Source organism: Neodiprion virginianus, chromosome 6 (assembly GCF_021901495.1).
Source record: "Neodiprion virginianus isolate iyNeoVirg1 chromosome 6, iyNeoVirg1.1, whole genome shotgun sequence".
NCBI classification, from domain to species: Eukaryota; Metazoa; Arthropoda; class Insecta; order Hymenoptera; family Diprionidae; genus Neodiprion; species Neodiprion virginianus.
In genome coordinates this window covers 17,882,886-17,898,794 of record NC_060882.1, presented here as the reverse complement: position 1 = coordinate 17,898,794, position 15,909 = coordinate 17,882,886, and the positions used below count along the sequence as shown (strand labels likewise).

General features: G+C 40.3%; 1 protein-coding gene across 7 annotated transcripts in view; it reads right to left on the bottom strand.

Moving 5' to 3' along the window:
* Positions 1–12,284: 12,284 nt before the first annotated feature.
* LOC124307408 (fasciculation and elongation protein zeta-2-like) overlaps positions 12,285–15,909 on the bottom strand; it is a 396,278-nt gene continuing 392,653 nt past the window's right edge. For 2 of the 7 annotated variants that reach the window (XM_046769053.1, XM_046769054.1), the window contains exons 3-4: positions 12,844–12,919; positions 12,586–12,760 (exon numbers count right to left, since the gene is read on the bottom strand). In XM_046769053.1, coding sequence (XP_046625009.1) covers positions 12,666–12,760; positions 12,844–12,919 — 171 coding nt within the window. In that variant the 3' untranslated portion in view covers positions 12,586–12,665. Of the gene's footprint in view, positions 12,342–12,585; positions 12,761–12,843; positions 12,920–13,464; positions 13,520–14,140; positions 14,438–15,909 lie in introns of those variants that run through there. The other 5 variants (XM_046769056.1, XR_006908790.1, XR_006908789.1 and 2 more) reach the window with 5 other exon arrangements.

Sequence of the window (15,909 nt, the reverse complement as noted above, 5' to 3'; positions counted from 1 at the left end):
TCGGTATGGAAGCTTGAAATTGAGTCGGTACAAGGTAAGTACGTGTGACTACTTATCGACTGCGACTGAGAAGTGTCAATCAGCTTGATCATCCTCGTCGGAAGACGCGAAACCGCGTCCACCGTCGACCGCCGCAACACTCGCCGAGCACCACCAACCGCCGCCAACCACCTGCTGACACCTCCGCCCTTCATCATCCTCGTCGGCCACCTCGACGCCATCATCATCATCCGCCGGGCCGGGCTTCTTCGTACTCGTCGTCTTGATCCTCCTCGACCGCCGTCGAGCACTTCCAACCTCAACCTAGCACTTCCTGTCCCCTCCAGCATCCTCGTGGTGCAGACTTCCACCTTATGCCACCTACGACCGACGCCAAACACCACCAACCATCTCCGTCCACCTCGTACCACCCCGTGCCGCCTCGTAGCGCCGCCGACCGCCCCCTACCTCCGCCAACCGCCACCTAACAGATCCTACCACCTCCTACCATTACCGAATACCTCCGACCACCTTCGTCCTCTTCGTCCCCCTGCTCCGCCATGTGATCTATAATATTATTATTCATAATTATTCCAGCGACTTTTCATTTGCTCTCTCGATCTCGAATTTTCGTAGGCATAGAATCGGAACACTGTTTGAGCTAGTCGCAAATGAAGTATCTACGTTCAGTAGAGAAGCAGAATTGTTTTTCGAAAAGTGTTCGTATTCAGAAAAATTCAGAGTAACTGTAATACATCACGGATGCGCTAATTTTGATCGAGATGAAACGGATGGTCCGTATTTGAGACAGTATTTAACGCAGTGTTCTGATTTAAAGACCTAAAAAGGTGATTGGCGTCGATTTTTATTTATTTTTTTTGATAGGGAGAGATAGAACGAAGCTTGTTAAAACTTCGAGTGTATTTGAACACATTTGAAAGGTACGAGCAAAAATTTTTATCATCCAACTGTCGCAGAACGACAGCGATATTAGCTGACCCATTAGCTGAAGAATATATCTTTAGTCAACGGCTGACCATCACAGGGCCTAGCCGCTTGAGTCTGGAATCGGCAGGAAAGATCAAGTGCGTATTTCTTGTCTGAAATGCGAATATTAAAATCATTATACATCTTATCATATATACATACATCACATCATACATCATCATATCATACGTAGCATTAAAGTTCGTAACCAAAGATTGGATGTCGGATGTTCAGAAAGTGACGTCACCCCAAATTTTTTTCTCTTGACGTCATCGATCTAAAATCAGCTAGTTGAATTCCTCAGTCTGGGAACAACCGCGCAGTGGAGCGGGCGGATGAGAATCGCGCTCCGCAGATTTCCAGTGCCGGGTTCTCTACCTCCTGGATCCTGCGCTCCGGGTCCGCTCCCTGGTACAACTCGACATCCAGGAAAAGCGCTCCGTAGTTTCTGCGCTCAAGGTCCACTACCAGCAGGAACTTGACTTCCAGGACAAGTGCTCCGTAGTTCTGGCTGTCCAGGCCCACTACCTGCAGGAACTAGACTTGCAGGTCAAGCGCTCCGTGTGTCCTGCGCTTCAGGTATGCTACCTGGGGAAACTTGATTCAGGGAAAAGCGCTCAGTATTTCGTGCGCTCCAGGTCCGCTACCTAGTAAAACTCGACTTCCAGGACGAACGCTCCGTGGTTTCTGCGCACCAGCTCCGCTACCTAGTAAAACTCAATTTCAGGAAGAAGTGCTCCGAAGCTTCTGAGCTCAAGGTCCACTACCTGGTAAAACTCAACTTCCAGGACTAGCGCTCCGTAGCTTCTGCGCTCCAAGTCCACTACCAAATGAAACTCGACTTCAGGGACATGTGGTGAATAAGGAAGAAGAGGACGAGGATTTCTGCTCAGTGAGTAAAACATTTTTATAATATTTAATGGCTATTGTAAATATATTTTATCTGAAATTTTTTGAAGCTTGTTACGTTTACAATAAATCATTTCAATTCATTTTTCGCGCAAGCACGAATTCGGTAGCTGTGAATGCGCTAATGGGATTAATAATATTGTTAATTACTTAATTGATTATATTATTCCTTACGGAATGTTTTCGATGTTTTCTTATACTGAGAATATTTATTGCTATTTCAGGTATAACCCGAGGTGATTGGAGGTGGTTGGAGGTGGTCGGAGGTGAACGAGGAGGAGGACGAGGAAGACAAGGAGAACGAGTTGGACGACAAGGACGAGGATTTGTGCTCGGTGAGTAAAACATTTTTATAATGTTTGATGACAATTGTAATTATATTTCATCTAAGATATTACAGACTTGTCACGTTTACAACAAATTGTTTCAATTCATTTTCCGCGCAAGCACAAATTCGGTAGCTATGAATGCGCTAATGAAATTATTAATATTGTCAATCACTTAATTAATTATATGAATCCTTACGTAATGTTTTTGATGTGTTCTTATACTGAAAATATTTATTGCTATTCCAGGTACAACCCGAGGTGGTTATCGGTGGTTGTTCGAGGTGGTTGGCGATTGTTGGAGGTGGTCGGAGGTGGACGAGGAGAAGGACGAACTGAACTGAGTCTCGAAGCCCTGTTGACATAAAAGCAGCTATTCGATAGAAATTATAGTTTATAGTTTACACAGCCCATTGCATGATATTTCATTATAAATACATATGTTTCAATGTATTTAGAAATAATTTATCAAATATACAGAGGTCATGTGCTAATAATAAATGAATTGATTCGACCGCAGTTTGATGTATTCATTAGAGCTTTAACAATAAATTTAGGCTTTGTTACTTTTATTTTATTATGGATAATCAAGAACATTTCCGACTATTCGTGCTGTGGAAGCATGGGGATTAAACCAAATGTAGCAAAGGATTAGAAACAGTGTGTGTAGAGTACGGGTATTTTCCTAATAATGCAAACACGTGCCGCTAGCTTAGTTTTGACATATCTGGAATACCACGCCTTGCGAATTAGCTTTCCAGACAGAGATGAATGATGAATTTTAAGGACTGCATTATCGTTGTTGAATACTCTATGCCTCATGGGGAAAGAAAATCTGTAACGATAAAATTGATGCATCGGATCATCGTCGACTTTAACTTTTGAAATGTCCTACCATTTCCGAACACCTCCAACCATCCTATTTACCTATATTACTAGATTAGCTATGATATGAAAAAAGAAGAATTATTCATTTCGAAATGGGATTCTATTCGACGCGCGCTCGATGTATTCCATAACATTAATATTCATAATTATTCAAACAACTTTTCATTTGCTCTCTCGATCTTGAATTTTCATAGGCATAGAATCGAAACGCTGTTTTAGCTGGTCGCAAGTGAAGTATCTGCGTTGGATGGAGGAGTAGAATTTATTTTTCGAAAAGTATTCGGATGCAAAAAAATTCGGAGTAACTGTAATACATCACGGATGCGCTAATTTTGAACGAGATGAAATGGATGCTTCGTATATGAAACAGTATTTAACGCTGCGTAGTGATTCAAAGACCTAAAAAGGTGATAGGGAGAGAAAGAACGAAGCTTCTTAACACTTCGAGTGTATTTTAACACACATTTGAAAGATACGAGCAAAATTTTTCATCATCCAACTGTCGCAGAACGGCAGCGTTATCAGCTGACCCGTTAACCGAAGGATATATCTTCAGTCAACGGCTGACCATCGAAGGGCCTGGCCGCTTGAGTCTGGAATCGGCAGGAGAGATAAAGTGTGTATTTCTTGTATGAAATGTGAAAACTAAAATCATTATACATCATATCATATCATCATACATCATACATCATACATCATACATCATCATACCTAGTATTACAGTTCAAAACCAAAGTTTGAATTTTCGGATGTTCGGAAAGTGACGTCACCAATCTAAAATCGGCTAGCCGAGTTCCTCAGTCTGGTAACAACCGCGCAGTAGAGCGGACGGTTGAGAGTCGCGCTCCGCAAATTTCGAGTACCAAGTTCTCAACCTCAGGGATCCCGCGCTTCGGGTCCGCTACGCGGTGAAACTCGACTTCCAGGATAAGCGCTCCGTGGTTCCTCGTTCATGTTTACAATAAATTATTTCAATTCGTTTTTCGCGCAATCCCAAATTCAGTAGCTGTCGGTGCGCTAATAAAATTTCTCGACTTCCAGGATAAGCGCTCCGTGGTTCCTCGTTCATGTTTACAATAAATTATTTCAATTCGTTTTTCGCGCAACCCTAAATTCGGTAGCTGTCAGTCCGCTAATAAAATTTCTCGACTGCCAGGATAAGCGCTCCGTGGTTCCTCGTTCATGTTTACAATAAATTATTTCAATTCGTTTTTCGCGCAATCCCAAATTCAGTAGCTGTCGGTGCGCTAATAAAATTTCTCGACTGCCAGGATAAGCGCTCCGTGGTTCCTCGTTCATGTTTACAATAAATTATTTCAATTCGTTTTTCGCGCAACCCTAAATTCGGTAGCTGTCAGTCCGCTAATAAAATTTCTCGACTGCCAGGATAAGCGCTCCGTGGTACCTCGTTCATGTTTACAATAAATTATTTCAATTCGTTTTTCGCGCAACCCCAAATTCGGTACCTGTCGGTCCGCTAATAAAATTTCTCGACTTCCAGGATAAGCGCTCCGTGGTTCCTCGTTCATGTTTACAATAAATTATTTCAATTCGTTTTTCGCGCAATCCCAAATTCAGTAGCTGTCGGTGCGCTAATAAAATTTCTCGACTTCCAGGATAAGCGCTCCGTGGTTCCTCGTTCATGTTTACAATAAATTATTTCAATTCGTTCTTCGCGCAACCCTAAATTCGGTAGCTGTCAGTCCGCTAATAAAATTTCTCGACTGCCAGGATAAGCGCTCCGTGGTTCCTCGTTCATGTTTACAATAAATTATTTCAATTCGTTTTTCGCGCAATCCCAAATTCAGTAGCTGTCGGTGCGCTAATAAAATTTCTCGACTTCCAGGATAAGCGCTCCGTGGTTCCTCGTTCATGTTTACAATAAATTATTTCAATTCGTTTTTCGCGCAATCCCAAATTCAGTAGCTGTCGGTGCGCTAATAAAATTTCTCGACTTCCAGGATAAGCGCTCCGTGGTTCCTCGTTCATGTTTACAATAAATTATTTCAATTCGTTTTTCGCGCAACCCTAAATTCGGTAGCTGTCAGTCCGCTAATAAAATTTCTCGACTGCCAGGATAAGCGCTCCGTGATTCCTCGTTCATGTTTACAATAAATTATTTCAATTCGTTTTTCGCGCAATCCCAAATTCAGTAGCTGTCGGTGCGCTAATAAAATTTCTCGACTTCCAGGATAAGCGCTCCGTGGTTCCTCGTTCATGTTAACAATAAATTATTTCAATTCGTTTTTCGCGCAATCCCAAATTCAGTAGCTGTCGGTGCGATAATAAAATTTCTCGACTTCCAGGATAAGCGCTCCGTGGTTCCTCGTTCATGTTTACAATAAATTATTTCAATTCGTTTTTCGCGCAATCCCAAATTCGGTAGCTGTCAGTCCGCTAATAAAATTTCTCGACTTCCAGGATAAGCGCTCCGTGGTTCCTCGTTCATGTTTACAATAAATTATTTCAATTCGTTTTTCGCGCAATCCCAAATTCAGTAGCTGTCGGTGCGCTAATAAAATTTCTCGACTTCCTGGATAAGCGCTCCGTGGTTCCTCGTTCATGTTTACAATAAATTATTTCAATTCGTTTTTCGCGCAATCCCAAATTCAGTAGCTGTCGGTGCGCTAATAAAATTTCTCGACTTCCAGGATAAGCGCTCCGTGGTTCCTCGTTCATGTTTACAATAAATTATTTCAATTCGTTTTTCGCGCAACCCTAAATTCGGTAGCTGTCAGTCCGCTAATAAAATTTCTCGACTGCCAGGATAAGCGCTCCGTGGTTCCTCGTTCATGTTTACAATAAATTATTTCAATTCGTTTTTCGCGCAATCCCAAATTCAGTAGCTGTGGGTGCGCTATTAAAATTTCTATAACTTTACAATCTTCTCATAATCTTTTTGGTCAAATATGTCGGTAAAAAAATTATGTTAAACCTTGCACGGTATTTTTGATTTGTTCTCATCCTGGAAATATTTATTAGCATTCGAGGTATAACTCGTGGTGGTTGGCGGTGGTCGTTGGAGGTGGTTAGGGGTGGTTGCGGGTAATCGCGGTGATTCAGGAGGAGAGGGACGAGGATTTGTGCTCGGTGAGTAAAACACTTTTATAATATTTGATGGCAATTGCGATTATATTTTATATAACATATTTCAAACTAGTCATGTTTACATTAAATTATCTCAATTCATTTTTCGTGCAAGCACATATTCAGTAGCTATGAATAAGCTTATACAATTTATTATATTATTAATTAATTATTTAATATTCTTATAATATTTGATGGCAGTTGTAATTATATTTCATCTGAAATATTACAAACTCGTCACGTTTACAATAAATTATTTCAATTCATTTTTCGTGCAAGCACATATTCAGTAGCTATGAATAATCTTATACAATTTATTATATTATTAATTAGTTATTCAATCAATTACTCAATTATATTAATCCTTACACAATATTTTCGATGTGTTCTTATACTGAAAATATTTATTACTATTTAAGGTATAACCTGAGGTGGTTGAAGGTGGTCGGAGGTGGACGAGGAGGAGGACGAGGAGGACGAGGATTTGTGCTGGGTGAGTAAAACACTTTTATAATATTTGATGGCAATTGTAATTATATTTCATCTGAAATATTACAAACTTGTCACGTTTACAATAAATTATTTCAATTCATTTTTCGTGCAAGCACATATTTAGTAGCTATGAATAATCTTGTACAATTTATTATATTATTAATTGATTGATTAATTACATTAATCCTTACACAATATTTTTGATGTGTTCCTATACTAAAAATATTCATTACTATTCCAGGTATCACCCGAGGTGGTCTGAGGTGGACGAGGAGGAGGACGAGCTGGCCGAGGAGGAGGACCAGGTGGACGAGGTGGACGAGGAGGAGGCGGGGTGGGTCGTGGGAGAGGACCTCTCCTCTCCTCAGAGGAGGGGTGGGGGAGGGGCAGGGAAGGGGGAGAGGTGGTCGGGGAGGGGGAAGGGAAGGGGCGGGAAGGGAAGGGGAGGGAAGGGAAGGGAAGGGAAGGGGAGGGAAGGGAAGGGAAGGGGCGGGGAGGGGCGGGCGGGCGGGAGGGAGGGAGGGAGGGCGGGTGGGAGGGCGGGAGGGAGGGAGGGAGGGAGGGAGGGAGAGAGTAGAGGACGGATGTCGATGCGAGCCCGTTAGAGTTAATAAAGCAGTACACCCCCCCCTCTTGCGCCCACCCGCCCGCCCGCCCTCCCACCCTCCCTCCCTCCCTCCCACCCGCCCTCCCCCTCCCCTTCCCTTCCCGCCCCTTCCCTTCCCGCCCCTTCCCTTCCCTCCCCTTCCCTCCCCTTCCCTGCCCTCCCCTTCCCGTCCCTTCCCCCTCCCCGCCCACCTCTGCCCCTTCCCTTCCCCTCCCCCTCCCCTCCTCTGAGGAGAGGAGAGGTCCTCTCCCACGACCCACCCTGCCTCCTCCTCGTCCACCTCGTCCTCCTCCTCGTCCACCTGGTCCTCCTCCTCGTCCAGCTCGTCCTCCTCCTCGTCCACCTCCGACCACCTCGGGTGATACCTGGAATAGTAATGAATATTTTTAGTATAGGAACACATCAAAAATATTGTGTAAGGATTAATGTAATTAATCAATTAATTAATAATATAATAAATTGTACAAGATTATTCATAGCGACTGAATATGTGCTTGCACGAAAAATGAATTGAAATAATTTATTGTAAACGTGACAAGTTTGTAATATTTCAGATGAAATATAATTACAATTGCCATTAAATATTATAAGAATATTGATAAATTAATTAATAATATGATAAATTGTATAAGATTATTCATAGCTACTGAATATGTGCTTGCACGAAAAATGAATTGAAATAATTTATTGTAAACGTGACAAGTTTGTAATATTTCAGATGAAATATAATTACAATTGCCATCAAATATTATAAAAGTGTTTTACTCACCCAGCACAAATCCTCGTCCTCCTCGTCCTCCTCCTCGTCCACCTCCGACCACCTTCAACCACCTCAGGTTATACCTCGAATGCTAATAAATATTTTCAGCGTGTGAACAAATCAAAAATACCGTGTAAGGTTTAATATAATTTTTTTATCGATATATTTTACCAAAAAGATAATGAGAAGATTGTAAAGTTATAGAAATTTTATTAGCGGACTGACAGGTACAGAATTTGGGGTTGCGCGGAAAACGAATTGAAATAATTTATTGTAAACATGAACCAGGAACCACGGAGCGCTTATCCTGGAAGTCGAGAAATTTTATTAGCGCACCGACAGCTACTGAATTTGGGATTGCGCGAAAAACGAATTGAAATAATTTATTGTAAACATGAACGAGGAACCACGGAGCGCTTATCCTGGCAGTCGAGAAATTTTATTAGCGGACTGACAGCTACCGAATTTAGGGTTGCGCGAAAAACGAATTGAAATAATTTATTGTAAACATGAACGAGGAACCACGGAGCGCTTATCCTGGCAGTCGAGAAATTTTATTAGCGCACCGACAGCTACTGAATTTGGGATTGCGCGAAAAACGAATTGAAATAATTTATTGTAAACATGAACGAGGAACCACGGAGCGCTTATCCTGGCAGTCGAGAAATTTTATTAGCGGACTGACAGCTACCGAATTTAGGGTTGCGCGAAAAACGAATTGAAATAATTTATTGTAAACATGAACGAGGAACCACGGAGCGCTTATCCTGGAAGTCGAGAAATTTTATTAGCGCACCGACAGCTACTGAATTTGGGATTGCGCGAAAAACGAATTGAAATAATTTATTGTAAACATGAACGAGGAACCACGGAGCGCTTATCCTGGAAGTCGAGAAATTTTATTAGCGGACCGACAGGTACCGAATTTGGGGTTGCGCGAAAAACGAATTGAAATAATTTATTGTAAACATGAACGAGGTACCACGGAGCGCTTATCCTGGCAGTCGAGAAATTTTATTAGCGGACTGACAGCTACCGAATTTAGGGTTGCGCGAAAAACGAATTGAAATAATTTATTGTAAACATGAACGAGGAACCACGGAGCGCTTATCCTGGAAGTCGAGAAATTTTATTAGCGCACCGACAGCTACTGAATTTGGGATTGCGCGAAAAACGAATTGAAATAATTTATTGTAAACATGAACGAGGAACCACGGAGCGCTTATCCTGGCAGTCGAGAAATTTTATTAGCGGACTGACAGCTACCGAATTTAGGGTTGCGCGAAAAACGAATTGAAATAATTTATTGTAAACATGAACGAGGAACCACGGAGCGCTTATCCTGGCAGTCGAGAAATTTTATTAGCGGACTGACAGCTACCGAATTTAGGGTTGCGCGAAAAACGAATTGAAATAATTTATTGTAAACATGAACGAGGAACCACGGAGCGCTTATCCTGGAAGTCGAGTTTCACCGCGTAGCGGACCCGAAGCGCGGGATCCCTGAGGTTGAGAACTTGGTACTCGAAATTTGCGGAGCGCGACTCTCAACCGTCCGCTCTACTGCGCGGTTGTTACCAGACTGAGGAACTCGGCTAGCCGATTTTAGATTGGTGACGTCACTTTCCGAACATCCGAAAATTCAAACTTTGGTTTTGAACTGTAATACTAGGTATGATGATGTATGATGTATGATGTATGATGTATGATGTATGATGATATGATATGATGTATAATGATTTTAGTTTTCACATTTCATACAAGAAATACGCACTTTATCTCTCCTGTCGATTCCAGACTCAAGCGGCCAGGCCCTTCGATGGTCAGCCGTTGACTGAAGATATATCCTTCGGTTAACGGGTCAGCTGATAACGCTGCCGTTCTGCGACAGTTGGATGATGAAAAATTTTGCTCGTATCTTTCAAATGTGTGTTAAAATACACTCGAAGTGTTAAGAAGCTTCGTTCTTTCTCTCCCTATCACCTTTTTAGGTCTTTAAATCACTACGCAGCGTTAAATACTGTCTCATATACGAAGCATCCATTTCATCTCGTTCAAAATTAGCGCATCCGTGATGTGTTACAGTTACTCTGAATTTTTTTCCATCCGAATACTTTGCGAAAAACAATTTTGCTTCTCTACCCAACGTACATACTTCACTCTCGACTAGCTAGAACAGCGTTTTAATTATATGCCTACGAAAATTCAAGATCGAGAGAGCAAATGAAAAGTTGTTGGAATAATTACGATTACTAATGTTATGGAATACATCGAGCGCGCATCGAATAGAATCCCATTTCGAAGTGAATAATTCTTCTCTTTTCATATAATAGCTAATCTAGTAATATAGGTAAATAGGATGGTTGGAGGTGTTCGGAAATGGTAGGACATTTCAAAAGTTAAAGTCGACGATGATCCGATGCATCAATTTTATCGTTACAGATTTTCTTTCCCCATGAGGCATAGAGTATTCAACAACGATAATGCAGTCCTTAAAATTCATCATTCATCTCTGTCTGGAAAGCTAATTCGCAAGGCGTGGTATTCCAGATATGTCAAAACTAAGCTAGCGGCACGTGTTTGCATTATTAGGAAAATACCCGTACTCTACACACATTGTTTCTAATCTTTTGCTACATTAGGTTTAATCCCCATGCTTCCACAGCACGAATAGTCGGAAATGTTTTTGATTATCCATAATAAAATAAAAGAAGTAACAAAGCCTAAATTTATTGTTAAAGCTCTAATGAATACATCAAACTGCGGTCGAATCAATTCATTTATTATTGGCACATGACCTCTGTATATTTGATAAATTATTTCTAAATACATTGAAACATATGTATTTATAATGAAATATCATGCAATGGGCTGTGTAAACTATAAACTATAATTTCTATCAAATAGCTGCTTTTATGTTGGCAGGGCTTTGAGACTCAGTTAAGTTGGATCTTGATTTTTGCCATCGTATGTAGGACATTGGGTTACAAGAACAAATGCGAATTACGAAGAACTCCGTATTAGAGATGAGGATATTTTAGTTCAAGTATACCTATACAATGAAATCCGTATGTGAATATACTACAACCTCTGTGTTTGTTGTAAAAATCTAGTTTTAAATATATATATATATATATACTAGCAGCCCATCCCGGCTTCGCACGGGCATATAATAATATTAAGTAATAATATAAATGTTATTTTTCTAGAAACTCACTGTAAACATTGTGTATTTTCTTTTATTATATTATTATGTGCCCGTGCGAAGCCGGGATGGGTTGCTAGTTATGCTGTTAAAATGTAGCTTATATGACACGTTCGTAGATTTACCATAGCAGCGCCATCTATTGATTACTTACTCAACCCAGTCGAAAGGTATCGACATCTGTTAGAATCATTCGGAGTTAACAGATAATTGTGACTGTTAAACAATAACAGACAAATAATTAGCAATATATTATAATTGCGACTATAATTTGAGATTTAAACTATCCTATCTCTCAAGTTGGATCGAACTGCACATGGTGTGCGTATTTTATTATAATCGGTTAAGTGGTTTAGGAGTCCATTGAGGACAAACATCGTGACACGAGATTTATATGTATTAAGATATATATCTATATACATATACATGTATATACACATGCATATGTATACATGTACACACATAAATGTACATAAATAATTGCCAAGAAATTAGAAACACTCACAACTTGTCTCAAATAGAGTAAAACGTAAGGTTAATAATATACAAATTACACAAGCGCACCATAAAACGTGGCAAGGGTAATCCTAGTGCAGTGATTGTATAAACTGAAGAAATATACATTTACATATACATGATATAAAATAATAGTCTAGAAAAGAGTATTTAGAGAGCTTATCTAATTCCGATCTTGTCACAATAGATCATTAACATAATCAATATACGGTTAACGCTGTATTAGCTACATTCACAATTAGAGATAATATTTTTTAGCCATACTTGTAGTTATTTAATTTCTTGTACAACAATTTTTCAAATTTCACCGCAAAATGCCCAACGAGTTCTCGTAGTGCGAATACGAGTCCAATTACCTTACAGATGGCATTACATTGATTTTTGCCTTCTCGCGTCGAGTCATAAATACAGAAAAATCTCAATGAGAGCTTATTTCTATAAGATTTATTGTAGTGCTATATGAAAGCACAATGGCAAGAAGAGAGGAGCAATCTGCATCTTAATAAATCTTTTCTTCTTTATACGTAGCACAGCGATGTCACGTCGGAGGATATGTACTAGTGGATCACTAGATGGGGCACAGAACTGAAACATAATTATGTTGAAAATCTTCAGCATCTTTTACAGAAAGTAGGTACGTTGCCAGACCTTATATACCAACAATGAATATTCGTAGAGGCTATATTCATAAATACTTACAAAAGTAAGCTAATATTTTACCCGCAATTGCTTATTACTGATAACTTGATATGATTATAATTTGGTTTATTACGGTTTACTTATTTTCAGACAATCCTGAAGTTGTATTCCAAGTTTTTCTAAAGATTCATAGCCTGAATAACATTACGAACTTCAACCTCATGATAATAACGGGACCGTGAAATATACAAGTGTTTATCTCGCACGGATTCAAGACAAGGTGAAAGAAATCAACCCACCTTTCAATATGTAGTCCGTTAATAATGTGGGCACCGTTGGACTATCCTCATTAATAGCCTTCAATACTGAAAACAACAACATATTATTAATTTCGAATGAAGTTATTAAGTAATTGTTGGTACTGTTACCAAGAACTTGTAAAACTTACTCTTAATGAGGACTTGTAAGGCTTGATCATCAGGTGGGCCACTGTCCACGTGATAAGGTATCACTGTTGTCAAATACTGTAAACTTTCAATATATTTTTGTCTGGTTAGAAACGTATCTCATAGGTCTAACAAGATTGACAAAATACTAATCAGACTTTGCTCGTAAATCTAAGATGCCTACCTTGGAATCTTGTATGGATCTATGCTGCGGCAAAGGGTTATTACTATTTTGTATTTGGTTTCTCTTCTTCGGCACCCTACCCTACCCTAACCTACCCTCCCCTCCCCGCCCCTCCATGCCCCCCCCCCGCACCCTGCTGCTATTACTACTGCCACTCCTATTTCTACACCTACTCCTGATCCTACTCCTACTTCTACTCCTGATACTACTTCTTCACCTGATCCCACACCTTTTCCTGATTGTACAGTTGATCCTATACCAACTCCTGATTCTATTCCTGATCCTACACTTACTCCTGATCCTACTCCTGATCCTTCTTCTATTCGTACTTCTACTTCTACTCCCACTCCTACTCCTACTCCTACTCCCGATCCTACTTCTACTCCTACTGCCATTCCTGATCCTACTTCATCAAATATTATAATGATGTTAAACTCACCGAGCACAAATCCTCGTCCTCCTTGTCCACCGTGTTCTCCTCGTCTTCCTCGTCCTCCTCCTCGTCCAGCTCGACCGCCTCCATCCACCGCTAACCACCTCGGGTCATACCTGGAATAATGATAAATATTCTCAGTATAGGAAAGAATCAAAAATATTGTGTGAGGATTAATATAATTAATTAATTGATTAATAATAGAATAAATTTCATTCGCGCATTGATAGCTACTGAATATGCGCTTGCGCGAAAAATGATATGAACTAATTTGATATAAATATGACAAGTTTGAAATATTTTAGATAAAATATAATTATAATTGCCATCAAGTATTACAAAAGTGTTTTACTCACCGAGCACAAATCCTCGTCCACCTCCGACCACCTCCAACCACCGTCAACCACCACCAACGACCACCACTAACCACCTTGGATTACACCTGGAATAGTAATAAATATTTTTAGCATAAAAAGACATCAAAAATAATGTGTCACGATTAATACAATTACTTGAAAAATTAATAATATAATAAATTTTATTAGCGCATTTATAGTTACTGAATTTGTGCTTGCGCAGAAAATGAATTGAAATAATTTGTTGTAAACATGACAAGTTTGAAAAATTTCAAATACAATAGAAGTACAATTGCCATTAAATATTGTCAAAATCGTGAACTCACCGAGCACAAATCCTCGTCCACCTCGTCCACCTTCATCTCTTTGTCTTCCTCGTCCTTTTCCTCGTGCACCTCCGAGCACCTCCAACCACCGTCCACCACTTCGGGTCATACCTCGTTTTTCCTGGATGTCAAAATCCACAAGGTGGAAAACCAGGACAGTCAGAACTAGGAAAAATTAGTCCTGAAGGTCAAAAGTCACCAGGTCAAGGACGTGGACAGCCCGAACTTTGGAGCGCATGTCCCTGATGTCTAGTTTCACCAGGTAGTGGACCTGGAGCGCAGAAACTACGGAGCGCTCGTCCTGGAACTCGAGTTGCACGAGAAAGCGGACTCGGGGCGCAGGACCCAGGAGGTAAAGAACACGGTACTCGAAATCTGCGGAGCGCGATTCTCTCACGTCCGCTCTACTGCGCGTTTGTTTCCAGACTGAGGAACTCGGCTAGCCGATTTTAGATCGATGACGTCAAGAGAAAGAAAATTTGGGGTGACGTCACTTTCTGAACATCCGAACATCCAAACTTTGGTTCGAACTGTAATACTAGGTATGATGATGTATGATGTATGATGTATGATGTATGATGTATGATGTACAATGTATGATGATTTTAGTGTTTACATTTCATACAAGAAATACGCACTTTATCTTCCTTGCCGATTCCATACTCAAGCGGCTAGGCCCTTCGATGATCAGCCTTTGACTAAAGATATATTCTTCAGTTAACGGGTCAGCTGATAACGCTGCCGTTTTGCGACAGTTGGATGATAAAAATTTTTGCTCGTACCATTCAAACGTGCGTTACAATACACTGGAAGTTTCCAGCAGTTTCGTTCCATCTTTCCGTATCGAAAAAAAAATCGCACGCAATCACCTTTTTAGGTCTTTAAATCAGGACACTGCGTTAAATACTGTCTCATGTACGGAGCATCCATTTCATCTCGATCAAAATTAGCGCATCCGTGATGTGTTACAGTTACTCTGAATTTTTTTCCATACGAACACTTTTAGAAAAACAATTCTGCTTTTCTCCCCAACGTAGATACTTCACTTGCGACTAGCTAAAACAGCGTTTCGATTCTATGCCTACAAAAATTCGAGATCGAGAGAGCAAATGAAAAGTTGTTGGACTAATTATGAATATTAATGTTATGGATTACATCGAGCGCGTGTCGAATAGAATCCCATTTCGAAATGAATAATTCTTCCATCATTTTCATGAGCGTCTTTTCACCGTCGACGGTACAACGCTGCCGCGTCAATTTGACGCCCGGGATAACCCAGCCTAATGCGAATAATTGCATGATATTCCGACTTGGTAAACGGTATCGGAATCATCACACTGCATCATCACTTCAATAATACTAATTGTCAATCACGGTCAAATGAGTCAGTCTGGAATTTTACCGTTGTTGAAGATACATTTGAACGGACGTACCTACGAATCATTTGCGCAAGCTAGAGTCCCAATTTTTACAATTTACTGGGCAGTGAATTCGCAATCGGAAGTACCTATTTACCGTTATTTTCTTGATCGGACCCGAAATTCAACTATTGATTGCTTAAAATGTTATTATGGTAAAAAATTCAATCTCACGTTTGTCAACTACGACCATGATGATTTCGGAAATGCGGAATTTGAACCCCCTCGTGCAGTATCATATATTTTATAACGGGTACTTTATCAAAGAGATTTTACCCAAGTTTTTATATTCCGAGGAATCGTTCCTAAATGATAATCAATTAATCAGATTAGATCGTCTAGATTTAAATC